Source organism: Calypte anna, chromosome 26 (genome assembly GCF_003957555.1).
Source record: "Calypte anna isolate BGI_N300 chromosome 26, bCalAnn1_v1.p, whole genome shotgun sequence".
NCBI classification, from domain to species: Eukaryota; Metazoa; Chordata; class Aves; order Apodiformes; family Trochilidae; genus Calypte; species Calypte anna.
Window position 1 is genome coordinate 3,114,859 of NC_044271.1, and position 27,996 is coordinate 3,142,854.

General features: G+C 47.9%; 1 protein-coding gene and 1 long non-coding RNA gene across 2 annotated transcripts; one reads left to right on the forward strand and one right to left on the reverse strand.

Annotated features, from left to right (window-relative positions):
- Window positions 1-6,627: 6,627 nt before the first annotated feature.
- On the reverse strand, window positions 6,628-9,749 carry LOC115599721. The gene is made up of 3 exons (XR_003988588.1): window positions 9,711-9,749; window positions 8,864-8,992; window positions 6,628-6,709 (listed from the first exon to the last, which is right to left on the reverse strand). It is a non-coding gene; the product is annotated as an uncharacterized LOC115599721 (long non-coding RNA).
- Window positions 9,750-24,810: 15,061 nt separating this feature from the next.
- On the forward strand, window positions 24,811-27,149 carry LAMTOR5 (late endosomal/lysosomal adaptor, MAPK and MTOR activator 5). The gene is made up of 4 exons (XM_008499488.2): window positions 24,811-24,918; window positions 25,111-25,172; window positions 25,689-25,806; window positions 26,781-27,149. The coding sequence occupies exons 1-4, from the start codon at window positions 24,884-24,886 to the stop codon at window positions 26,839-26,841; spliced, it is 276 nt and encodes a 91-aa protein (XP_008497710.2). The 5' UTR covers window positions 24,811-24,883; the 3' UTR covers window positions 26,842-27,149.
- The last annotated feature ends 847 nt before the right edge of the window (window positions 27,150-27,996 follow it).

Consider the following 27,996-nt stretch of genomic DNA (forward strand, 5'->3'; position numbering starts at 1 on the left):
AGTATTTAAATGCTGTTTCCCCACCATTTTTAGTAGTTTTTTTCTTTCGATCACTTGTGTCCTTTTCCCTCAGCTGTCTAAAGCCCTGTCTGGATGGGACACCAACACTAAGCTGTGATAAAGCAGCTGCTTTGTGCAGCATGGCCTTTCTGAGGTGGCACCAAAGGAAAGGGGGGATGCAAAGCCAGAGCTCTGCCTTTGTTTTCATCAGTGCCATCATTTCAGTGTTGCCAGAGACAAAGCCTGCCTCAGTTTCTCTGTCAGAGAGGAAGCTGAAATTGCTGTTGTTGGTGTTGTGTTTCTGCGTCTTGGTGTTTCTGTTCCTTTTCATGTCCATATATTTCTATACTACTAGGACTGGCATTTCTATTCGTACAGATATTTGATCTCTCTCCTTTGTCTTGCCTTTGTTACCCAAATTGAGGAGAAGGTCTTCTCTGCTGTCTATTGATAATGATTTGTAAAGTTCTATGGGGAGATTTTGGTAAGAAGTTGTTTACCAGCAGAGGAAATTCCAATGCTCTTTGTTGATAGGGAAGAGAAGTGTCTTCCTTGATCACCCCAAGATCCCTTGGTTTTAGCCCTAGAACGGGATCAGAAGAACAGCGAAGTGAAGGAACGCTGTTGTGATGCTTGTAGTACAGGGAAACGATGCCTTAAGTTGAAAGAAAAAAGCAGTGATGTAGAAAGTACCATTAGCCTCCAAGAATATCAGCCTCTTGTGCCAGGATGTGGAGTACCGCTGCCAAAGTCACAACAAGAAAGCAGCAGCAGCTCCGCAGAATTGGAAAGTGAGAAAAGAAAGGAGTTGGAAAGTGAGAAAAGAAAGGAGTTGAAAAGTGAGGAGAGAAAGGAATTGGAATGTGTTTCGCAAAAGTTGGCGGGGGGAGATAAAGACGAAGAGAAAGCCCCACAGGAGACGGGGAAAAAGTGAAGAAGAAAGAGAACAGAGCAGACACCGAAAACCTGAGAGATGATCCCTGAGAAGGAACCAGCCATTCATATTACACAAGGGCAACCGAGCGAAAGAAAAAGGAAAGGGAGGCAGAATGGCAAAGATAGGAGAAGAAAGAGCAAAATTGGATATAGAGAAAGTGAGATTAGAAGCAGAGAAGGCTAAGGCTGAGGCAGAAAGGGCAAAACTAGAAGCAGAGAAAGCAAGACTGGAGGCAGAAAAAGCAGGAGCTGAAAGGACAGAAGTAAAGACAAAAGCTCAGATCGGAGACGGTGAAATAGAGGGAGGAAAGGAAATCCCAGAGAACAAACACGGATAAAAGTACCACAAGAGACCTTAATAATTGAAGAGAGGTTTTTAGAATTAGAGCTATTGGTAGACTGTGAATCAGATTTTAATACACCAATATTACCAGTCAAGAAACCAAATGGAACTTACAGACTGGTACAGGATTTAAGGGCTGTAAATGAGATAACTAAGACTCTACATCCAGTGGTAGCTAATCCTTATACACTTTTGACCAAACTAAAAGATAATCTGATCTGGTTTACAGTGTTAGATTTGAAAAATGCATGTTTCTGACTTACCTTAGCCCCAGAAAGCCAAAAGATTTTTGCTTTTGAATGGGAGTTTGTTGGTAAAGGGAGAAAAACACAACTAACCTGGACGGTGTTACCTCAAGGTTATAAATTGGAACAGTGGGAGCGGCCACAGGAGAGGGCACCCTTCTGCAATATGTGGATGACTTACTCTTTGTTAAATTTCTTGGGTTTAAACGGTTATCGAGTCTCCCAACAGAAAGCACAGCTGGTGTAAGAAAAGGTGGTCTACCTCGGATACAAGATCTCTGGAGGACAGCGATCCCTAGGAACAGCGAGGAAAGAAGCCATCTGCCAAATGCCCAGGCCTGAAACGGTGAGAGACCTGTCAGCCTTCCTAGGAATGACAGGTTGGTGTCGCCTGTGGATATACCAGTACGGCATACTTGCTAAACCCCTCTATGGTTTGCTGAAAGAGTCTAAATATATTCTGCTCTGGACTCCTGAGGCAGAAACAGCCTTTAAAAGAGTGAAACAAGAACTAATGAAAGCCCCGGCATTAGGCCTACCCGATGTAACAAAACCATTTTGGCTGTTCTCACATGAACACCAGGGAATGGCCCTGGGTGTCCTGGCTCAACAATTGGGACCATACAAAAGAGCTGTGGCTTACTTCTCTAAGCAACTGGACGAAGTAAGTAAAGGATGGCCCACATGCCTGAAGGCAGTGGCTGCAGTAATCATAAACATAGAAGAGGCCAGAAAATTCACTATGGGCCAGAAAATGACTGTATTGGTGTCCCACACTGTATCAGCAGTACTGGAACAGAAAGGTGGCCATTGGCTGTCACCTTCTTGGTTCCTGAAGTACCAGGCAATTTTAGTTGAATCAGATGACATAACCATTCAAGTGACTAATGTTGTCAACCCAGCATCATTCCTAGAAGGAAGAGTGTCAGCAGAGCCGATTGAGCACAACTGCCTAGAAACCATCGAGGCTGTGTATTCCAGTCCTCCGGATCTCAAGGAAGAGCCACTTGAAGGTGCAGATGACTGGTTCTCGGATGGCAGTAGCTTCGTAAAGCAGGGAGTAAGGATGGCTGGCTACGCAGTAACTACAACAGAGCAGGTAATTGAATCAAATCCCTTGCCTGTGGGAACTTCAGCACAGAAGGCCAAACTAATAGCTTTTACCCAAGCCCTCGAGCTGGCAAAAGGGAAAAGAATTAATACATGGACGGACTCTTAAGTATGCTTTCTCTGTCGTGCATGCCCATGGGGCAATCTGGAAGGAGCGAGGACTGCTGACTGCCCAAGGAAGACCCATAAATTATGCAGCAGAAATCCTACAGTTGCTGGAGGCTGTTCAGTTCCCAACCCAAGTGGCCATAATGCATTGCAAGGGACACCTGAAAGGTAACACCGTTCCAGAAATAGGTAATAGAGCAGCAGATGCAGAAGCTAAACTAGCTGCTGCAAGAGCTAACGATTTAGTATTGGCCCTGGTACCAGAAGAATTAGACACTAATTTTCAACCAGAGTACCAGGAATCAGACCATAAGTGGATGCAAAGGAACAAAGATAAACTGTTAGATAATGGATGGGGTCAGCTAGAAACAGGACAACTAGTGCTGCCAGAGAAATCAGTATGGCAGTTTGTAAAAACAGAACATGACAAGGCCCACTGGGGATTAGATCCTCTTTATCAGTATTTAAAAGTTAGAATAGCAGGGCCAAAGCTATTCACAGTAGTAAAACAGGTCACATCCCAATGTGAACGCTGTTTGAAAAATAATCCAAACACGGGAACAAAGGTTCACCAGGGAGTAATTGATAGAGGAAAATGCCCAGGGGAAGTGTGACAGATTGATTTCTCTGAACTCCCCAGGAAAGGGGGGTATAAGTACCTCTTGGTTTTGACTGATACATTTTCTGGGTGGCCTGAAGCATTCCCATGCAGGACAAACAAAGAAAGGGAAGTAACTAAAGTCTTGTTTAATGAAATCATTCCGAGGTTCGGGGTGCCTAGGAGCATCTCCTCGGACAGAGGCTCGCACTTTTGTGCTAAAATTGTACGAGCAGTAAGTAAGGCACTGCAAATCAAATGGCAATTGCACACGCCCTATAGACCCCAAGCTCGTGGGCAAGTAGAAAAGATGAATCATCTTATCAAACAACAAATTGCAAAAATATGCCAGGAAACTAACTTGCAGTGGTACCAAGCCTTACCTATTGCTCTGATCAGACTAAGGGTGAAGCCCCGCTCAAAAGAAAAACTGAGCCTGTTTGAAATTTTATATGGGAGACCTTATGCCATGCAGACTGTAAATAGTGAGGCTGTAGATCAAATAGGTAATCAATATGTGTATGATTATGTAATAGCTGTGGGGAAACACTTTGATAAAAATGCCACGGTGGTGGTGGATCACCAACCTAAGCAACCTGATTGTAAACTGCATCCTTTTAGTCCTGGTGATTGGATATATGTTCAGAATCTTTTAGGGAAACCTCTGCAAGAGAAATGGGAAGGACTCTTTCAAGTGTTGCTCACCACCTTCACTGCAGTCCGAATTAAGGAGCAACCCACCTGGATCCACTACTCCCAGGTCAGGAGGGCCCCTGACCATTGCCAAGAACATTCCCGAAGGAGCTAGACATGATGGACTGGCGACCTTTACTGTTGATGCTTGGACTCTGGATAAGTATGACCTTATCACAAAACATTGCCCAGGGATGGCCACGGTCGGGTGCACAAAGTATTCTGTTCCACTAACCACTATGCAATTGATTGAAGCTGAGTATACTCTGTATCGTAATGTACCGCATTTGCAGATAGGCATGAATATTGATCTTTTGAAGGCAATGCTTATACACCCTGATATAGAACAATTAGTCCATGAAGTTAATAGATCTACACAACGCATGCTTTGGAAAGTAACACATGATTCAAAAGGTATACAGCAGGTGCTAACAAAGATAGAACAAGTAGGGAAGCGTCATGGGTGGGATATCTTTACGGGATATTCCCCTGCGACTACGCAAGTACTCCATTACCTGATATACCCTCTAATAGTCATGGTAGTGATGATTCTCATGTTATCCTTCTTCAATGTGTGGCTATACTACAAATTGAATGATATAGTCAAAAAGATCCGAGTACTGTGGGCAATGATTCAAAGGCATGGGAACCTTCCCTTGGAACTTGACAAAGGATTTTGTAAGTTCTAAGGAAAGGGGGGATTGAAGAAGAGAGTGGATCAGGCCAAGCTGTTTGTGTGAATTTACTTTATGTATAATTAAGACTTGTAATATATGCTAATGAATTTGTATTCATAACTACTAAGAATTCAGGGTTAAACCAAGAAAGAAGCTAACAAAGCAGCTGAGACATTTCACTTTCCCATACAAAGCAGCTGAGACATGTCATTTTCCCACTAGAACAATGTAACCAATACAAGGTCCTAACGGGATTAACTTCTAGCTCGGGAATAATTAAAAGTGTAAGTCTTTTTTTTCTGTAACTCTTTTCTTAAAACAAGTCTTGTTCTTAAAGTAAGACACTGCCAAGGCCATTTAGGCGCCAGCTGGACACCAAAGGATGTGAACATCCGCACAAGAAGAACATAAAGATATCACCACCAACGGATAAGAAAATTATGGCTGGGGTCTGATATCACCTTGTAACAATAGAATGAAGTCAGCAAGAACTGAGAATGTAGTAATGTTGTAACCTCCCCCTTTTACTGTATAAATACCCTAAGCCTTTTTCCCTTAACCCTTGGGACTCTTTGTCCGGCGCGAGCTGGGAGTTCCCCGGATCCAAAAATAAATACCTTTGCTGTTTAAAGACTCAAAACTCTGTCTCTAAACAGTTTTGTTGGCCTTTTTCGGCTTCACTAGTAGTATAGATATATATGGACATGAAAAGGAACAGAAACACCAAGACGCAGAAACACAACACCAACAACAGCAATTTCAGCTTCCTCTCTGACAGAGAAACTGAGGCAGGCTTTGTCTCTGGCAACACTGAAATGATGGCACTGATGAAAACAAAGGCAGAGCTCTGGCTTTGCATCCCCCCTTTCCTTTGGTGCCACCTCAGAAAGGCCATGCTGCACAAAGCAGCTGCTTTATCACAGCTTAGTGTTGGTGTCCCATCCAGACAGGGCTTTAGACAGCTGAGGGAAAAGGACACAAGTGATCGAAAGAAAAAAACTACTAAAAATGGTGGGGAAACAGCATTTAAATACGTGACAAAAAAACCCTGAATTAACGAACTATTTCCATACTTGCAGGCTTTAGATGCCTTCAATAATTCCTTCCCTTCCTTCATCTGTAAGAAATGATGTTACTTCAGTTTGTTCAGGTCTCCATTCCAAGCTGTCTACATCTGAACAATTTACATTTTTTTATACAACCCCAAACTTGGATTCTAGCACATACTTCAGTTCACTATTCCATTTTGGTCTGTTTTATTGCTTGTTTTTCTTACCTTGTAGTTTCTGTCACTTTCCTAATTCCATCAATCCCCATGGCCATGAGATCCTTCCTTCCCCTCTCCTCCACAAAGGAATCTCCTCATCATCACGTTCTTTCTGTAGATCAACACTTCATAATCCAGTCCCAGCTCCATACATGGGGTAGAAAAATGTCAAGCACTGTTTTCCAGAGGTTCCTCTTGGTGATCTTGAAACAAGGGGTGCTCTCTGTCCACAGATCATGTTGGATGTCTCTGTATTCACGGGAGCCCTACAAAGATACACAAGCAAGTATGAGCAAAGTAGAATGCGTTCTCTCAGCATCCTCATTATGGTGGACATGCTCATTATTTTAAAAATTATGATCAAAACAATTTTCAGATTTTTATGGCGTAGACTGTTATACTTGTGAGATTGCAACAGTTGTGCAGAGTAATCATGGTGATCAGTGTTCACTCCAATTGAGTAAGAACTGTTCTGAACTCTGAACACCAGAGTACAAACTCTCTCCTGGGTCTAGCCTATCATTCCAAAGTACTGCTGTTTAACTGGCAGTCTCCCTTCTGAAAGTTCAGGCTGGAGTTTAACTCACCCACCCCAGCAGTGTTGTCTCCTTTTAGTCTGGTGTAAGAAGTGGGAGTTGGACCCCTCCATCCCTGCGTCCTCTCCTCTTCTGGGTAAACACACACTCATCTTTGTCAAAAGTACACTCTCCAGGACAGTGACCAGGGACAGGTCTAGAAGAGGAGAACATTGTTTAAAACCACAAATATATTAGGCAGATCCATGGAGAAATGACATAAGCAATGGCTTGCATTCACTCCCCTGCTGAAACCACTCATGTCTACCTGGCAATACTGACAGCAGTCACAAGCTTGTAAAAACTGCATTCAAACTGAGCTAAGAAATTGAATTTCATTTTCTTCACACACTCCTCAGGGTGAGCTGGGGGAGCACCCATCACACCCACATGGGGGATGAGCTGGGCTTCAGCAGGATTGGTTGGTGTCCCCCCTTGCAGCCTCCACCCCAGGATGAGTTGGGCTCTCTTGAAATATTTTGGAAGTCCACACTCCAGGGCAATTTAGATCACCTGGAATGATTTGGTGGTCACCCATCATGTCCCCTGGCCCCCAGGATGGTTTGTGGGTTGCCAATTGCAGCCCAACACCACCAGGATATTTTTGATGTCCCAAATCAGAGCCCCCAACCCCCGGGATCATTTGGGGTTTCCAGGGATGGGGTTGAGCCTCCTCCACTGCAGCCCCCAAACCCCAGGATGAGTTTGGTTCCCCCAGGATGAGTTAGGGGGAGACCAAATCACAGCTCCTCCACCCTCCAGATGGGTTGGGGGGTCCCCAGTTCCATTCCCCTACCCCTGGGATAAGTTGGGGTCCCCCCTCGAATCCATAACCCCCTCCCCCTAGCTTGGTCTGCTCACCCCCAGTTTGGGCAGTATTGGGATAACCACCCCCCTCCCATCACCTCCCAGTACAAGCAGGGGGGGGCCCAGGACAGTGGGGAGGGGGGGCGATGCTCAGTGATCTTAGAGAGCTTCTCCAACTGTGACAATTCTGTGATTTTTGGTGATCACTGAGATGGTTCCACTTATAATGGATAAGATCTCATTTCCAGTAGAAACTCCTCTTGCACTGGGAGCAGCTTTAGGTTTTTTACCAGTATGGAGGCACTGATGGGGCATCAAGGGTGGGGCATTGATGGGTCACCCTTCCAGGTGATGATGGTCAAGCCCCAGGCCCATGCAGCCATTCTCTGCACACAAGCCCCCTGGGCTGGATATCTGACACACATTTAATAAAAGAACACAGCCCCAGAGATTTGGGCTGTTCATCTTCAGATGAGGGAAGGGGGGGGGGGGGGTGTGCGCGTGTGAGTGAGGAAGATCTGCTCTCCCATTTCATTTTTGCACCTCAGCAAAAACATTGCAAGATTTACACTCAAGAAGTCAAAGAGTAAGTGATGCAGAAGGCTCCAGCCACACATTTCCACTGATTCCCTAGAAATATGCAAGACCACACCATCAGTCACACTGTCCTACCTGCTGTAGAGGTGTCAGACAAGAAATGATGGTTTCAAGACAGAAAACACAACACAATCCAGGACAACAACAAAAAAATCAACCTGAAGAAACCAGACACACAAACCAAGGGTCCCAAGTCAAACCCCAAAATGAAAACAAGCTTTCATCCTGCACAAGAAAAAAACCATTCAGAACACAAGGTAACAATAACTTCAGCCCAGGAACCCAGGCCAACATGCTCACCTAAACTCTGGCATAGCACAACCTTGCAACCCCATAGCCCCAGCACCTGGAACCCTAGCATCCCATTGCCCCACCATATTGTAGCCCAAGGATACCAAAAAAATGGAATACAAACTCCCTGGAGATCTCTGCCAGGGCCTTCAGGAGGCCCTGGATCTCGGTGATCACAGCTTTGGAGTGGGAGCTGAACAGAGCCACCAGCATGCCACCAGCACACCACCAGCATCCATCTTCCCATCATCTGTCACAGCCTGAAAAAGTGCTTGGCTGCAACTGCCCAGGGCTGAAAGGCTGAGGCACTCAGAGATGTTGAACCAGCCAGACATGAGCATGGGGCTGCAGCTCATTTCTCTTGCAGAAGCACCAGGCAGACGACCTCATCCTCCTTGAGACCCCCACCCAAGGCAGCTGTAGCCATGCTGGGGAGGCTGGATACAGCCTTTGCTCAATGGGGAGAGGCTTCTTGGGAGCAGAACCTCTCATGGTGGCACTGGGAAACCCTCAACAGCCCTGGAGGCCTGGGAAACATTTCTCTGCTGCTCCATCTCTCACCAAAACCAGGGCCAGAGGAAGGCTGCTCTGGTGGCCTCCAAGAGAACCATCTCACCTGGGACCTGGGCTGCCCAGTGGCCACTGGACACCTTTCCTCTCAGGCAGATCTCAGTGTTGCCCTGCAAACCTCTGTTACCTCCCAGTGGGATGCTCTCCAGCACGTGCCACAGCTCTGCTCAGTCACCTTGGGGACAATGATCAGAGGGGAGGGGTTGGATTTGCTTTGCTCCCATTCAGTCCCAGAGTGCCCCAGGAGAGCCCTGACACCCCCAAATCAGCCCTGGGACATGGACACCACAGCTGAGCTGTCCCCGGGGTTCAGGGGGGCTGTGGAGAGCAGGCAGGACATTTGGGGTGCCCTCAGTGCTGGCAGACAGCAGAGATGGAGACCCCAGGGGGAAGCCCAGGGTGCTGAGGCCTGGCCCGGCTGCTCATCACTGCTCTTCTGAGATTCTGCCCAGATCCCTGTCCCCAGCTCTTCATCCGTTCCTCTCTGTCGTTTCCCACCACCAGTTTGGGCTTTCACTGTCTGTCTCCCTCTCAACACTCCCCAGTTCCTCCCTGCCTGGTCTCAGAGCCATTGCTCTTTCTCTCTCTCTGTCTCCACATCTTTCTCTCCCTCTCCGCTCCTGTCCTTATTGTCCCTCTCTCTCCTGCAGCCTCTCCCCTTTCCTGCCTCTCCTTCTTCTCTCCCTCTCTCTCCCCTCACCCTCTCCCCTCTCTCCTGCTCCCTCACCCACCCCTCTGTCACTCCCCTCTCCTGAGGCCGTTTCTGTCTCTCTCAGGCCCCTGGCCCACTCTCTGTCCATCGCCCCTCTCTCCTCCTTCCCTCCCTTCTCCTCTCTCTCCCTCCCTCCCTCCCTCTTTGCCCCCTTCCCCCCCATCTCTTTCCCCCTCCTCACCACTCTTTTCCCTGCCTTCTCTCCCTGCCCAGATCCCCTTCCTCCTGCTCCCCCTCCCAGCTGGGCCGGGGCCGGGGCAGCCCCGGGGTCGTGCAGCCTCAGGCAGCAGGAGAGGAGGAGCGCCCCGGGGCATGCTGGGAGCTGTAGTCCCGGGGCATGCTGGGAGCTGTAGTCCTGGGGCATGCAGGGAGCTGCCCGGCGGCCATCTTGGTTCCCGGGCCATGCTGGCAGCTGCCGTTTCCCCACACTCCCCATCCTGCAGCCAGGGAAAAACTCCAGGAGGGCGGCGGGGATGAGCCAGCAGCTCCTAAAAGCCCTCAAACTGAAGGAGGAAGCATGCAGAGGGGGGAAGCAAGGGCAGGTACCCTGGGAGTGTAATGTATGCTGATGAATTTTTCTTCCTAACCAGTAAAATTCAGGAAAAGAAAGTGAGTAAAGAAGTGAATGTGGGGCTAAGCAAAGCAGTTGAGACATGGAGTTTTTCCACTGAAACAGAGTGAACAAATCAGGGTCCTAACGAGACTAACTTCTATCTCGGAGATAATTAAAAGTGCCAAGGCTAACAAGGCACCAAATGAATGTGAACATCTGCACAAGAAGAATAGAAAGATGTCACAACCAGCAGATAAGGGGAAAATTATGGCTAGGGTCTGATATCGCCCTGTAACAATATAACGAAGTCAGTGAAATCAAGAATGGTAAAAAGTTCAAGCCTGAGGAAGACCTCTTACTTCATCCAAAGACCCCCTGACGACCCCCAGGTATCTCCCCAAAACAAGACTCCACCCAGACTCCGACCACACTCTTACCACACTCCTCCTATCATCAATATTATAATGGCTCGATGTAATGCTATGAATATGTAGGTAAACCCACCTTATTTTGAATATGCATAGAGTTGTAATCAATAAAAGGTAATTCCAGAGCTTTAATTGCATGCCTATGAGTGAAACAGAGACTCCCCATGCACCCAGCGCTGTTTTCCTTATTGCAATTTTATCAATTAAACAATTAAACCATTAACAGAATATTGAGTCTTGGTCATTTTTAACATCTATCCTGCTTTGGGCTTTTTTGGTTTTGTTTTTTGTTTGTTTGTTTATTTTTTTTTCTCTCTCTCGCCCTGCATTCAAAGCAGGATCCTTGTGTTCGTGGCTTTAAATCAGAAGCCTGAAGAATTTCACTGGGGATTCCCCCCTCCTTGTTCCTAACCGAGGGTCTCTATCCTGCTCTGGGTTTTTGTTTGTTTTTTTTTTTTCCTTTCACCCTGCAGTCTTCCTGGCAATTAACACCCCCTGAGGAAGCTTCCTGGGTCTCAGACTTTTGAGATTTCCTTCCCACCCTTGCCCTGCTCAGGCTGCAAGATCTGGTGCATTCATTGATTTGAGCATTTCATAGGGACTTTGTGCAGGCTGAGCTTGGCTGTGTTGCTGCTTTGAAAGAGGCTGAGTGCGTACCAGGGGGCTGTGTTTCCAAGAAGAGAGGGATATGGAAAAAAAGACTGAAAAATTGGGAGAGCTGATGTGGGGCTTTTTGGGTTGTTTTTTTTGTTTGTTTGTTTGTTGTGGTTTTTTCCCCTCCCACTCGGGGGCGTGGCTGTGGCTCTGGGCGTGTCGATGTTTGCAGGCCGAGCCCATCTCCGAGGTTTGCCCTGGGGGCGCGAACCGGGGCCGCCCCTGCTTAGCCCAGGGTTCCAAGGCATTGGCCGTTCCACTGAGCCACGCAGCTCCCCGGCGGGACCCCCCCCCTGCGCGCCCCAAGTCCTCTCGGCACGGGGACCCGGCGCCCAGCAGCCCCCGAGCCGGGGATTCCCCTCTCCCACTCCTTGTTATGAATTGTATATAATGTTTGTTCATTTAAACTTTAAACGAGGTATATTTCTGAAAAGGGAGAATTATTATGAATTGTATATATTGTTTGTTATGAGATATATATTGTTTGCAAGGTATATTCTTTTGTAATATAGGTAAAGATAGAAGCAGTAAAAATAAGCCACAAAACGTACCTGGGAAAAATGGGGGGCTACGTGAATAAGAATGTGTAGAAGCCCAATCTCAAGAAGCCCATCTATGGGGTGATAAAGAGGAACCCGGACCCCTGGCAAATTCGTGGCGCCAGCAGGTGCCGGACTATAAAAACAAAAAGAGCCGAAGCCGCGGCGTGCGATCTTGGTCAAGCAAGGGCTCCCGTGCGCCCAGCGCTGTTTTTTTGCTTGCTGTAGCTTGCTAATAAATTCTAATTGGTTTTAATTGGTGTGTCCTGGTCAATTATTTGGACCCAATTTATATCATCCTTGTTCCTAACTGAGGGTCTCTATCCTGCTCCTTTTTTTTTGTTTTTTTTTTTTTCTCTCCCCCTGCATTCAAAGCAGGCTTCTTGGAGAATTTCATCGGGGATTCCCCCTTCTCCTTGTTCCTAACTGAGGGTCTCCATCCTCCAACACTAAACCCTAACCCTAACCTAACCCTAACACTAACCCTAACCCAAAAACCAAAAACTCTAAACCCTAACCTCTAACACTAACCCTAAAGACCCTAACCCTAACTCTAATGACCCTGACCCTACCCTTACCCCTAACCCCAACCCTAAACCATAATGACCCTGGACACTGACCCCTAACCCTAAACCCTAACGACCCTAACCAAAAAACCCTAAACCCTTACCCTAACCCAAAAACCAAAGACCCTAACCCTTACTCCTAACCCCAACCCTAAACCATAATGACCCTCACTCTTACCCTAACCCCTAACCTTTAACTCCTTACCCTAGTGACCCTAACCTCAACCCCAACACCTAACCCCTTATTCCAACCCTTACCCTTAACCCTAACCCTAGATCCTAATCTTTACCCTAACGACCCTAACCGTAACCTATAAACCTAATCCTAATGACCCTTACCCTAACCCTTTCCCAGCATTTGGGAAATCCTACACATTTCGTCCTCTTGTAGGTGAGGACCCTAGAAAGGGTCCAGTTTTTCGAGTATCCCGTTTCTGCTACTCAGAAGGACTTGCTCTTTTCTTAATGTGGAAACATCTGGTCTTATGCCCTCTAATGACCCAAACCAGGGCCTCGCTGGTGCCCAAGTTGCAGGTCGTAGGGCCGTCTAAACTATCTCCCCTCAACATCTTACTGGTAGTTACCTAAAATGTCTGCCAGGGCAATTCAGCATATTGGCTGCTTTTGCACTCGCTCCTGGTTTAAAAAAAATTCTCAGAATGGGGAGGGTAAGCTACTGCTTTCACAAGCTTTTTCCTCCTATATACTTAGCTGATATCCCAGTAAACCAAATGTGCTCTGTCTCAGGATGAGTTAATAGATCCAAAGTTTTTCCAAACCTCATTCAAGATTTATTTTTGACTGCAAAATCAGGGTTTAGTTCTTGATTACTCATGGGGAGCAGTGGCTAGCTGCTAGTGGAAGGCAGCCACACCGTAGCCTCGCACCTTGAGGCTCTATCTTGAATACGTTTGACCCATTGCATGATAGGAACTATGGCAGGCAGAGCCGCTTTATGTCCTACTGTGAGTTGTTTTAATTCTAGCACAGCCCAAAAACATCCTAATAATTCTCAAAGTGTAGTTGTTTTCTGCTTCTGGTAATTTTCTCCTCTGGGCTCCAAGTTCTGTGTAACCCGTTTACAGATATGTTTGAGACCTCTTCTCCTTATTTGTGAGGATCGTAAATCCAAAACCTTTTACTAAGCCTCTTCTGTCAATTCCAAATCACCCTGCTGTTCACTTCTGCAGACTCACACTTTTCCCTTGTTACCTCACATAACAGGGTTAGGATTGGTCCTACATGTCAGATGCGCTGTCTCCAAAAACCAAACAGTGTGATACGTGCTAAGAATTGAACACCCCAATAGACACTGCCATGCACTGAATATAAGAAGGTACAAAACCATTGACCGGCAGTCGGGCTTTTTTTTTAGCAAAAAACTACAAATGAGTCTCCGGCAATCGGACAAACTGAAAGTTAAAAATTTAGAATCCCTCCTCATCCTCAGGAACCGTCAATGGCCCCTGAGCGTAGAAACACACCATCTGGGAGATCCTCTGATCTTTGCCAAAACGTCCCAATTTTATCTCTTACTTTGTAGATTCATTTAATCAGTTGTGTTGGAAGGGGCCCTCAAAAAACATCTGATCCATCTCTCTACGTAATACTATGGATTCAATGTCTTAACACTTTCTACAATGGGGGGAATCTACCACTTCCCCTGGGAGACCATTCCAATCTTTTACTGTCCACATGGTGAAAAAGTACTTCTTATGTCTAATCAGAACTTCCCCATTACCTTTTATCCATTAAGCCCCAGCTTAGCTTGTTGCTGGAGGAACAAAAGAAAAAACAGTGAGCGGCTGACTGACTGGCTGCTTCTGGTTACAGGAGAACAAAAAAGAACATAGAGTTCAGCTGAGTAATGGGGGACATCTGGTTGCTAAATGGAGAGTGCATTTCACTGCTTCACATGCTGTTTCCAGAGGACTACTGTCTGTCAGCAAGCCAGTAATTATTTAAATACCCATTTACACATATAATATCTGCTTTGATACACTCACACAGACTCCCTGGAGCAAAATGTCCCCATTCCCTCCTGGCCCCAGATTCTCTCCTCACCTCAATCCCAGACAGCCCTCACAGCCCTTTACCCCTCACCACTGTAACTCCAGTGCTTAAAACACATGTATGAAGACTATTAGGCAGGATTTGTCATTACATTCATAGCATCAAAGCAACACTCTTGCTGGGAGTAGAAAAAGCTTCCATCCTTCCTTATTCCACTGCTGGGGTAGAGAACACTGCATGGCTGCCTCTACTGGTACCAGAAGAGACACCTACAGACACACTGCGGCAGTAGCAGCCCTGCATCCTGCTTAGACAGCACAGCTGAAAGGAAAAAATGACTCCTGAAAGTAAAAAAATAAATTCCCCATCTGCTCATGAGGTGTCCACATGTTTATACATATCCTATTTAAATACTTCTATGGGCAAGTTATTCACTTCCTTTCTGCATTCATGTAATTTGTACAACTGTTAACTGATACCATTACGTTTTCCAACTCAAACACAGGGATAATTTGCCCAGGAATTTTTTGTGTTACACAACAGGGAAGGAGAGCTGCCCAAAGGAAATGCTACCAAACCACCAGGGAAATACCCCATTTAGAAGGAGACAAACATAGTTCAGAGCACTCCATCAAAACATCAAAGATACCTGCACCATCCAGTTGTCTCTCTGTTTAAAGATTTAGAATAGATAATTAACTAAACTAGGTAATATGAGATCTAAAGCATTAGGGGGCTGTTACAGTCTAAACGATACAGTTGTGTAAAGTACAAACTGCAAGTTTTTGTTACATTTATGATACAAAAATATCTGTGATAACTCTTTGGCTTTAATTTTTGAAGGATGGTGGAGAAAAGGGAGGGTAAAACTGCAGGAGTCAAACAAATCCCCAGTGCTGCAGTATATAAGGTTACCAAAAAGGACTCTTTAGTTTGTAATACATCTTGATGTGCCAAAATGTGCAGAGGGATGCATTTTCATCATCTCAACTGCTGTGATTGTGAACCACAAAACCAGAAACACCATCAACTTGAGAAAGATGTGCTGTGCTTCCATCTTGAGAATTACTTTCTCCTTTTTTTGAAGGAGGAAAGAATCTTGTTGCTGGTGATTTCCACAGACTCTTTTGGGATCTGGTCTGATGGTGAGTTTCCAAAATGCAACATCTTTGAATGAGAGGCATTTCTGGTTTGGACTCTCTCTTCCCATCTTCTATCAATATTTATGCTGAAGGGCAGTTGTTCCTGGTCTCCCAGCAGGCCAGGGATCAGATTCCTTCCTCAAGAAAAGGCACATCAAGTAACTGGTATATTCCTGTAGGCTTGTCTTCATTTTCCACAAAGCAGAGTGCCAGCAGGAAGCATCCAGAAGAATCCTATGGGTTGACAAACCTCTTCTGCAACAACCTCCTTCACAATCCCTTGAAGTACCCACCATCCCTAAAGACACCCCCAAGACATATAGAAATAGCACTTAGGGATATGGCTTAAGTTCTTGTCAGTGTTAGGTTAATGGTTGGACTCTATGATCTTGAAGGTCTTTTCTAATAGGGGTAATTCTGTGATTAGCACCATGGGCTTCCCCTCACCTGCTCTGTACCCATCCAATGCCAGATACTGCACCTGTCATTGTGGAACCCAAGCTACACCGAGACAAAAATGACTGTTATACTTGAAGGAAGTCACCAGCTCCATGTTCATCCTCACTACTACCCCAGCTCACCTCAAATGCTCATCCAGGCCCAAAAGTGGCCTACAAAGTTCATGCAAAAAAGTAACAGCTTCACTGAGTAGCCACATTATTCTCTGCTCTTTGACACTGACCTTACCTTGGACTACTTGCTACAGTTAGCAGCTTCGTCCAAGTGAGCCTGCTTACAACATTTCCAAAAAATAAAAGGAATGTACCAAGATGCTGCCTCAAACAGCACCCTGCCTGCAACAATTCCCATCTCTTACTCCTTCACCTTGGCAATTTGAATATCCAGCCTCTGCAATTTTCTATTGTCACATGGTGGCTACAATAGAACCTGTAAACATCACCTGATGCTTCTAACTTCAACAACACACACCCAAAAAATAACTGCTCTTTGGTCCCCCTAGTCACTCACTTCACCCCAGTCACCTTCACTGACTATCCCGCTTTGCTTACTGCTTCTATCTTCAAAATGAGTTAAACACACACTGTAATCAGGTAGCTACCAGAAGCACAGTCCCTCCAACACTACACACTGACTGACCCGACTGCATTCTGCTCCCTCGTTTCTTCTTACAAGCACATATTTGTCCTTTGCATCTGAAAGAAAGTATTACACAAGTCACTGGAATGCTGAACAATGGACAGACAATTCCAGACCTCTCAACCCCAGTTAGGAACCCCATCTAGAGTACTACTACCCTCATGCCATTAATAAACACAGCCCCAAAACTTTAAACCCATACACATACAACCGTTAACTACTAAGAGGGTCAATCTCCTGCACTGCACAGGAAAATCCCTCTCATGAGGGTCCCATCACCTTCAAACACCATCAAAGCACCTGCCCACCCAGCCTGACTATGGCTGCTCCACCTAAGACCACTGTACATTTGTGGCCTAAAAACTCAAGGCACACAAACATCACCAGAGACCCTTATGGCTCTTCTATATCCCCAACTCTCCACTCTGGGCAAAGCAGCTCCAGGCCAAACACACAAACACAGACCAACCCAAGACACACTACTGCAAACTATAAGATTCAACGTTAAGAGAAAACAAGAATTACTCTAGGCTCCAAGAAGTTGGCCAAGATGATCTACAGGGATGCACAGGTGAAGCAAGGAGGCCCCATGGTGACATCAAGTGTCATATAACACTGCCTGTTACAGTAAATACTCTTCAAAATAACATAACAGATGTGCAAGAAGACTAGCATCAAGACCTAAGGATGCAGAGACAAGGTTGCAGATGTGGAAAATTCATGACCAGAAATGCTTATTCATTCGTAAAGACTACAAAAGATGCCCACCAAGAAATCTGCAAGATGCAAGAAAAGAAGGATCCAGATGGCACTATGATGATAATGACTAAACACGTTCCACACCATGGTGATGATGTTCAATATCACTGACTTGGTCAGTGAGGGACTCTGGAATCCAAGACTTTTGGGCAATAAGACCTACAGAGATGTGTCTGCAAAGCAAGGGAATGAAGCGACAGACGCCCGAGAAGCTGTCTTCAAGACCTGAGGATGCAAGGATGCGGGGAATGAGTCCCCCTCAGGGAAACTGGATGGACAGAGATCAGATGACAATGCAATTGAGAATGACATTGCAAAAGACGATCATCAAGAAACTTCCAAGTCAAGAGATCGATCTGCAATTTAGACTCATCGTGCGGAATAACACACTGCTGATCAGCGCCGTGCTGATCAGGAAAGGCTTTCCAGGGAGGATGCCCAAGATGCAGGACTTGCTCTGTGAGGACACAGAGAACCATCAAGGCCTGAGGAAGCTCTAAGACCACAAAGACAGACAACACAAAACACACAACCCCACATACCAAGGCTGGAGCTGCCCTGCCCATGCTGGAATCACACTGGAAAGTAACCTGTTCCCTTCACCCACCCAAACACCACCTGCAATTCCCAACCTCGACTCCTCTGCTCAGCCCCCCCCACCCCTGGGCCCTCAACTTATCTTCAAGAGAGACAGCAGCACAAAGCCATGGTCAGTAATGAAAACCACATTGTTTGACTGGGATGTGCTTCCAGTCGGACAGTTCCTCTTCATCCCCTGTACATAGAAAAGGAAAAAAAACCAACTCACATATCACAAACAGCACTGGCACAAGTCCCACCTCAGCTAACACATGCTACGCACTCACCTCCTCAAGGAAGCCCCATGGTATACCACGCACCTTCTCGTTCCAGAGTTGAACGCTAGCACCACCGTTGCTCGGGGCACCTGAAACACCAAGAGAAAGTGTTCCTGTTCTGCTGATCAGAAGCCACCAGTCCCATGAACCTCTTGCTACCAACTCAACTCAAACACTCATCTGTTTCCAAAGGTGGCACACACGGCACCTGAAAAACAAAAGGAAACATTTAGGTGACTTGATGTAAAATACATGGCTGACCCAGCCCACCACCATCTCACCTTCTCCAACCACTCCTAAATGTGTCTCTGCCCCTCCAAGGATTGTTGTGGCACCTGCAAAAGTAAAAGCAAAAGGCACATTCTGAGGTATTGCCTCCAACAACAGGCAGCCTGCTGTGATGTCTACCTCCTGCTCCTTTACCTCAGCCTCTCACCCAACTGCCTGCCATCCTTGTGGGGTGCCTGAAGTAGGTTCAGAGGACACCTGGAAAACACAAACAGGCGACGCCAATGCCTTCAACAGCAATAAAACACCTGAGAAATAACTGCTCCTTCAGCACACCAGCCTTTGCTCACCTTGCCAGAGCCACCTCCAGAAGAGATATTCTGCTTTCTTGGCTGCTCTCACCTTCAAAAGGACAAACAATCCATAATGCGGTCAGGTAGCCAGGAGGGGGACCTTCACTGCAACATCATAATCTTTGGATGGCACTCTTCTCTCCTCCAGCTCTTTCATGTACATCCTTGTCACATGGGATCTGAAAAACGATGATACACAAGTCACTGGAACGCTGCCCAACAGCTGAACTATTCAGTTACGGCTCTTCCAACAAACCCTGACCCTATACCTCTGGAAAGAGCAGCTCCAAGCCAAACACTCAGACCAATTCAAGACACAGCCCTGCAAATCATGAGACTCGATCTCAAGAGAACACTGAGTAAAGAATATCTCTGGAGTCCAAGACTGTTGGGCAAGAAGACCTACAGCGATGCAGCTGTGAAGCAAAGGGCTGAATCAAGGGATGCCAAAGAAGCTGGGCTTCAAGACCTGAGGATGCAAGAATGCAGGGGAAAAAAGTCCCACTCTGGAAAAATCCACGACCAGAGATGATGCTGTGTGGGAAAACAGTCTGCGGAGGCTTAAGGATTCCATGTGCACATCAGAATGATTGTATGAAATCCTTTATTAACAACTTGCACTCACTTTATATAGAGAAGCCTTGTTTACACCATCTTATCATGCAGGTGGCTTTGTATTCCAATTACACATACCATTCTCACAGAAAGATTCTTCTCAAATAATTATTTTCCTCTTCTGTTGCCAATTAAGTTCTCTTTACCATTAGCTCATTCTCAGAAAGCCTCTAACTAGGCCTCAATAACCATTAACCCAATGTGGCCTAAGATGAAGTAAGTCAGGATTGCTCACAACCTGTATATTTCTGAACTGTTTCCCCAACAATGCTGAGGCAGTTGGTGATGATGTTTCAGAAGATGACCATCAAGAAACTTCCCAGTTGAAGGACCTATCTACACTTAATTTGTCACACAAGAAAAAGATGCTGCTGACTAGGACTGTACTAATGAATAAAGGCCTGCCAGGGATAATGCCCAAGATGCGGCACTTGCTCCAAGAGGACATCAAGGCCTGAGGAGGCTCTAAAGACAAAGACATTCAACACAAACTACACACCACCACACACCAAGGCTGGAGCTGTCCTGCCCACACTGGCATCGCATTAGAAATTAACCTGCCTCCTTCACCTAACCAAAGGAGCCTGCTCCCAGACTTCACTCTCCCCTACACTAACTTCAAAACCCCTTCCACAACTCCCACCAGCCTTGACTCCTCTACACCACTGGTCCCTCAACTTATCTTTCAGAGGACTGGCACTCCAAAGCCATGGTTGGCCAGGATAAAAAAAAAACAGGAGTGGCCTGGGATAATCTTCAACTTCCAAGGTTCCCCTTTGCCACCTGCAGTTAAAAAAAAAAAAAAACATACCACAAAACCAAAATAAACAAACCAAAAAACCCTGCACACATAACCACAACACCAAAACACCTACTAGAATATCCAGCAATAAGTCCAACATTGGCCAGCCCCATTCTCTTCTGAATAACTCGGCTGCACAGAAGAGCCCTGCAGGGTCCCACTCACCCACACTTTCCAGAGTTGGACACTGTAGGAGTTGTCATTCAGGGCACATAAAAGGCAAATTATTGTTGTGCTTGAGAGAAGACACTAGGTCCACAAGCTCTTCACTACCATCTCACCTCCAATGCTCATTCAATTCCTGGTACTCACTAGCATCATGCCAGGGAGGGACAGGTTCCCATCAACCACCCAAAGGGCATCGCTTCTGGACAGCCCACTCCACTACAGTAACTTTAAAACCCGACCCTGCAATTCCTAACCTTGACCCCTCTACACTGACCCTCCCCAACCATCCTCCCTTTCTCTTACCTTTCAAAAGGCTGGGGCTCTGAAGCACCAGCCAGAAAAGTAGCCTGCATCAGCTGACAGGAATCTTCCCAAAACTACCAAGTTCCTCCTCGTCATCTGCAATAACAAACAGCAGTGCCACCAGAAATAGGATGTCAGCTAAATACCAACCTCTTCCACAAGCTACTCATTACCCCCATCTTGCCATGCTCACCTTCTCCTTCCACACATTATGGCCACCATAACTTCTGGCACCTGAAATACCAGGAGACACAAAATTACTGCTCTGCTTGGGAGATCAAGCCTCCTTGTTACCATCCCGGCTCACCTCCAGCGCTCTTCCAGCTCCTAAGATGGCACACACAGCATCTGCAAAAACAAAGGGAAACATTTAACCAAGTCGACGTAAAATCTCTGAATGAGCCAGCCCCATCTCACCTTCTCCAACTGCTCCTCAACACATGGCTTTGTATGGCACCTACAAAAGTCAAGGAAAAGCACATGCTGAGATATTACCTCAAACAATAGGCAGCCCACTGTGATGTCCACCTCCTGCTCACTCCTTTACCTTGTCCCTTTGCCCATCTGCCTGCCAGCCTTGCGGGGTGCCAAAATGAGGCTTGGAGGGCACCCAGAAAACACAAAAAACAGGAAAGGCCAGTGCCTTCAACAGCAATACAATACCTGAGAAATAACTGCTCCTGCAGCCCACCAACCTTTGCTCTATGGAATGGTGCTCAACACATGGACAATTCCAAGGGCCCATGACCCTACAATGTGGGCAGGAGAGCTCCAAACCAAACTCTCAATGCTGAGGCCAACCCAATACACAACACTGCAAACCACAAGACTTGACCTCAAGAAGAAACTCACAGGAAGATGAGTGATTGCAGGATCCAAGACAGCTGGGCTAGAAGGCATACAGGGAGGCAACAGTGACACATGGAGGCTCCATTGTGGCCCCAAGTGTGTTGAAGAAGAAGAAGCTTCTTTCTAAGCTTAGATGACAGGTAAATGAGAAGCCTGGATTCAAGACCTAAGAATATAGGGAACAAGTTCCAGTCTAAGAAGATCCACAATTAGAAATGCTGATGCCGTTAGGAAGAACATGTCAGAAGACAACCTTTGAGAAAGCTACAATACCCAAAACTGTTCCATGTTGTGAATCTTGTTATGCAAGACAACACATCACTGAATATGTTCATAAGGTGTTTCAGAGCCTAGGGATGGTATCCAAGATGCAAGGGTTGCTCTGTGAGCACAACGAGGACATTAAGGCCATAGAAAGCTCTAAGACAACAAAGAAACAGCAGAAACTACACACCACCACACACAAAGGCTGGAGCCAATGTTTGCATCGTGTTGGAATCTAACCTGGTCCCTCCACCTGACCAAAGGGGGCTGCTCCTGGACAGCCCTTGTCCCCTACACTGCCTTCGAAACCCCTCCCTGCAATTCTCAACTTTCCCCCTCCCTGCCCAGGCCTTCCCCACACCTGGTTCCACTTATTTTTCAGAGGGCTGGGCACCTGAAGTCATGGTCAACAAAGATAGCCACATCAGTGGTCTGGGATGTTCCTGTAGCCACAGGGTTCCTCTTCATCACGTGCCATGAAAAAATTCCAACCAACAGTACCACCAGCAAGTCCCGTATCAGTAAACACTGACCTCTTTCAGAACGCTGAACTCCAAAGAGCCCCTGTGTGTTCCACTTACCCTCTCATTCCAGAGCTGAACACTGCAGGCCTTACCATTTAGGGACCAAAAAAAATACCATGACAGAGCAAACAACCACTGCACCAGCCAAAAGCCCCCAGCCCTGCTCCTCTCACCTGGTAGAGCTCCAAGCACAACACAACCCCTAAGCAGACTGAGCCACTCCCTACAGGTGGAGGCTTATATACCTGAGCCCTGCCCCACTGCCCTCCCCACAGCCCTTTGGGAAAGCCCCCTCATCAACCTGACTGGCCACACCTGGGCTACCCCAGCCCCAGCTGGAGCCTTTCAGAGAACATCATCCCCTGCTCCGGCCACAGCTGGGAGCTCTGTCCCCAGGGGCTGCCAACACCCCTCAGGGTGAAGGCAGGAAAATGTTCATTTAGACTCCTCAGAAATCCCAGCAGAGTTGGGGACAAGGCTCAGAGCCTGAACTGAGCCAGAGAAACGAAGAAAAGGAAACAGAATGAGGGAGAGAGAAAGGGGGAGGGGTGGGAGAGAAGGGCAAGGCCACCCCCATGGGGGGAGGAGTAAAAGGACAGGGCCACAATGACAAGAAGGGGACAGGGAACCAAGCCACAACCAGTGCTGCCAATGAGCATCACACCAGCCACTGCCATCCTCATCAGCACCCGACTCCTCAGATCCCCCACGGTGTTCTGCTCATCTGCTCATTCCAGAATCCAATGCTGTGGCTGTTATTTCTTGAGGTACATAAGATACCAGCAAGAGACAAAATTCCTGTTGTGTTTGTGAAAAGTCACCTGCCCCCTGACCCTCCTGGCTACCATCCCAGCTCATCCCAAAAGCCCATCCAATCGCAATGGTTCTGATGCAATCCCCACCTTTGGCTATAGTCCGGGCCTCCTGAGAGTGGACACACCCTCCGTGTAATGCCAACCCCACCACCTCTGGGTGTGGGCATGCCACTTTTGTGTTAATTCCCACCATCCTTGGAATAAATGCACCCTGTGTGATAAAACCCCACTTTGGGTGTGGACACGCACCCTTTGCTTATACTCCCGCCCTCCTGAGTGGACACCCCCTCCGTGTAATGGCAACCCCACCCTATTCGGTTGTGGACAGACCCCCTTTGCATGAAGCATCACCCTCCTGGCAATAAACACTCTCCCTGTGAAGCAAACCCCCACCCCATTTGGGTGTGAATACGTCCCTTTGGTAAATAGCGACACCCTTTTGTGTGTGGACACACGCCCTGTGTGGTGTGTCTGCACCCATTGTTGCTCAATATGTCTCAAAATCTCCATACAAATGGGCCTGGCAAAAAAATGCAAAGAGTGACCACTGAAAACTTCTGCTGCCCCTAACCCTCACATGTAACCCTATCCACAGAACCAACAATCGGGCTACGGGTTTGCTTTAGTACCAAAAATTTGTGATGCTAGATTTTTTTTTGTGGGAATGTTTCTTTAAGAAGGTGCTGACAGGATGGGAAGCATGCAGCCCCCTGGGCTCCATTGGGAATATTTGTATTTTTTGTCCTGCATTGCTTCCTGGGGAGGGGAAAAATAAACCAAAAAAACCTCAACACAGAAAAAAATTATAAAGAAAGAAAAAAAAGGCAATTTAAATCAAATCCATCCTTCCAGGATGGGATGCAGCAGGAGGGGGTTGGTGCTGCTTGAGAGCTCCCAGCTCCACCCTGGTGAAAGAAAAATAAAATGGGGGAAAAAAATCCCCCAAAACAAACAACATAGAGAAAACACTGCATTTCACTTCTCTCATCAATAAAATTTTAACTTTCTCACCTGACAATACAAAATCTACTGCCAGAAGCAGCTGGGAACAGATACCTTATTAGTGTGGGTGAGCTCTGTGATGCACTCACTATCAATTTTCTGCTCCTCTGGACTAATGGTTGGAGTCTTGATGAGCTTAAAGGTCATTTTTCAACCAACACAGTTCCCTGGTCCTTAGTGCTGGTGGTGGAGCTGGTTTGGGGGGAGGCTTCTAGGAAGAGAACTGTGCTGAGCATCACTCGTGCCATCTCTCTGCAGCTTGGGAATGCTACAACTGTCCAGTGTGGCCCTTCTTGCTGCAAATATTTGGCTCCAGCCCAGGTCCCCATGTCCTCACCTCCCTCTATCCTCGTATCCCCCTGTCCCTGCATCCCTGCCGTGGTCCAGCTGCAATAGGCTGGGGAGGGTGTGTGTGGGGGGTCACAGCCATTAAAACACCTTGAATTTAATTTTGCCGGGCAAATCCCAAGCAGTGCGGCGAACACACTCAGGAGTATAAAAATAGAGAAAAAACCAAACCAAAATAAAACACAATTTTGGCACTCGCTCCGCAAGGAAACGGCCTCCCGGGGAGGGCTGGTCTGGGGGCTGCAGAGGCTGAGTTTGCAGCTCACCCCCCAGATCCGTGCACGGAGCACGCGTGGGGACGGAGGGCAGAGGGAGAAGCTCGGGAGTCGCGGCTCCGCTGCGCTGGGCGGGCGGCTTCGCGCAGCGAAGCTTTTAGGCCCTGCGGAGCCATCGTCGCCCCGTGCGTCACGTGAGTGAAGCCGGTGCCAGGAGTGGGCGTGAAGGGCGGAAGTGGGGGGTACTGGGCCCGGCGGCATGGAGGGGACCCTGGAGCAGCACCTGGAGGACACGTAGGGACCATGGAGGAGGGGAAAAGGGGACAGGGTTGGCCATGCCCCGCCGGGGGGGGGAAGCGAGGGGCTGGGCTGAGACCGGTCCGAGGTCTGGCGGGGGGTCCGGGGCCGCCTGAGGCCTGGCCGGGCGGGGGTCGGGGCCGTTCCGGCGCTGACCGCCGTTACCAGCGTTCTTTCCCCTTATGGCAGCATGAAGAGCCCGGCCGTGGTAGGCGTCCTGTGCACTGACTCGCAGGGGCTCAACTTGGGCTGTAAGTAACCGGGGCCGGGGGGGCACCGGGCCCGGCCCCACCGGAATCCCCGGGGTGGTGGTGGTTGGGGGGAGCAGCAGACCCTGTCCAGCCCCTCTAAGGACTCAGCAGTCCTTAGAGGTCCTTAGCGGGGTCAGGGACAGTGGGCCCTGCCCTGTGGGAGTTCTCCCAGTCCGGGGGCACTGTGTCCTGTCTCACAGGGGGCTCCCCCCCCCGCAGTTGGCTTTGCCCCAATGCTGCCTCCCCCCCGACTCCCCCAGACTGCTCCAGTGGGGTCCCCAGCGTCCCTCTGTTCCCCTCCTGCCCCCAGCACTCTGCTTCCCCCACACACCAGATCGAGCTTGTCCTTACGTTCAGACCTTTTGGTGGTTTGAGAGTTAAAAATGAAAGGAGAAACTGCATCAGTCCACAGGGGAGAGCGGAGAACAGAGAGCAGCCCCTGGGGCCAGAGGCAGCTGCACCCCAAGCAGTGTCACAGCAGGGGTGGCTTCAGCCAACACCTCTCCCCTCTTGCAGGTAGAGGAACCCTCTCGGATGAACATGCAGGGGTCATCTCTGTCCTGGCCCAGCAGGCAGCCAAGCTCACGTCTGACCCAACGGATACCCCCGTGGTGTGCCTGGAGTCAGACAGCGGGTGAGATTGCAGCCTAGGCTGGAGGGGGAATAATTTTCCCCTCTGTTTGTCCTTTCTCCAACCCTGGGGCCCTGTCAGATCCCCACAGCAGCTCTCCTCCTCGTCAGTTAACATGGCAGGTGTGGAGGAATTGATGGCCATGAGACAGCAATGTGCCCTGGTGGACAAGGCCACTGGCATCCTGGGGGGCATCAAGAAGAGTGTGGCCAGCAGGGCAAGGGAGGATCTGCTCTGGTGAGGTCAGATCTGGAGAGCTGTGTCCATTCAGCCCCCCCACAGTACAAGACAGACAAGGAGCTACTGGAGAGAGTCCAGCAAAGGGCTACAGAGGTGCTGAGGGGATGGGAGCATCTCTGATGGGGAAAAGATGAGACAGCCTGGGGAAGAGAAAAGTGAGAGGGGATCTTATCAGTGCATATAAATGTCTCCAGGGCAGATATCAGGAGGATGGGGACAGACTCTTGTCAGTGGTGCCCAGTGACAGGAGAAGGGGCAGCAGGCACAAACTTGAACGTAGGAGGTTCCATCTAAACATGAGGAAGAACTTCTTTTGATGGTGACAGAACACTGGCAACAGGCTGCCCAGAGATGTGGTGGAGTCTTTATCTCTACAGACATTGAAAACACGCCTGGATGCCGTCCTGTGCAACCTGCTCTGGGTGAACCTGCTTGAGCAAGGGAGTTGGACTGATGATCTCCAGAGGTCCCTTCTAACCCCTAAAATTCTGTGATGCCCCAGCTCTGAAGCCCTGAGGGGAAAGTAGTCCTTGTGAATTCATTGGATGAGCAGGACGTCAAGGAGACAGCTGTAAAAGCAGGAGGAAACTTTTCAGGGGGTGGTGGGTGGTTACTCTCTACTTCTTCCACACTCAGAACCCTCACAGCTAATAAAGCCCACGCTGCACCCACTCGGTATGGGTGGGCATAGACTTCACCCTGGCCTCTCAACTACTTCAGCACTTCTCTTGTTCTAGGAATATCATGATCCAGAAGCATGACAGCATCACTGTAGCGGTGCACAAGCTGGCATCTTGACCCTCAGGAACCTGCCCAGTGCTCTGCTTCCACTTCCAGCCCAGCTCCTTCTCACTGAACAACCTCTCTCCCTCCACAGTGCAGAATGTACTTGTAGCACAAATCTGAGCTGAAGACTCTCTCCCTCTCTACTTATCAGCCCCTCTGCAGCTTTCGGGGGTCTCCAACTCACATTTTAGCACTTGTGTTGCTGAGAATGAAACGTGGGTCACTCCCCAAGCTCATGTAATGATCAGATACTACAAGGTGTATGTGTGTTTATGTGTGGCTTTATTGTTGGAGAAATCAATAAATGACCTGCAAAAAGATACCTTCTCTTTGCTCCTGCTGTGAATATGTTTCCTGTGTCTAAACCAGGTGAGGTAACTTCTCCCAACCCTTTCTTCCCTAGGGAAAAGCAGAATATGGAGAGTCAGGGAGATTTCTCCTGGGAAATGTTTAGCCTCCCCTAGTTAAATGTTCTGTGCTAGAGTTACACAATACACCTTAGACCAAAGTTCAAACCTGACTGTGCTGGCCCTGCCTGGTCCCAGTGAATGGGAGCTGGCAACATCCTCACAGATCCTAACCTCCCTCTCTCCAGAGCCCAGCAGCTGAAATGGTGCAGGGAGTACAATCCTGCTGAAAAGTTTTCCCCTCAACAATCAGCTCCACTCCAACTCCTCCTGTGTGTAAGGTGCCAGCCTGGAGCTGTCAGGAGGGGAAACTTCCCAGCAGAGCATGAGCTGACAGATTCGGCTGGGGCAGAGAGAAAAGAAATCACACTGCTTTGACTTTACTACCAGGAGCAGCTCCACAAGTCAACTGCATGTGAAACACCACTGAATCTGCCCCACTGGTGTGTTCCAACCTCAGGGACAGGGGGCTGTGTTCTCCCCTCTTTTTGACAGCCCATGAAGCTGGGAGCAGCTCAAGCCCCAGTGTTTCCTCCAGGAAATCCCATAGCTCCAAGTACAGCTGCTGCCACCAGCACCCTGCCTGCCCTTCCAGTCCTTAAACCTTACTGCAAAAGCTGTAACACTTGAATAAAAGCTTAATAAATGTATTACAAGGTCCAGTAGTGGGAAAGCTCTTCCACAGGATGGATTATGAATGGTTAAATGTTGCATTATTCTGCTAGAATATTCTATGATGAACCATTTCATGTAATAAAAT

What these genes read in the sequence shown, in the direction of transcription:
- LAMTOR5 (XM_008499488.2), top strand. Translation starts at nt 24,884, where the DNA reads ATGGAGGGGACCCTGGAGCAGCACCTGGAGGACAC. An exon ending in GAGCAGCACCTGGAGGACAC is followed by an intron (nt 24,919 to 25,110) that starts GTAGGGACCATG and finishes CCCTTATGGCAG; the next exon opens with CATGAAGAGCCCGGCCGTGG. An exon ending in GCAGGGGCTCAACTTGGGCT is followed by an intron (nt 25,173 to 25,688) that starts GTAAGTAACCGG and finishes CCCCTCTTGCAG; the next exon opens with GTAGAGGAACCCTCTCGGAT.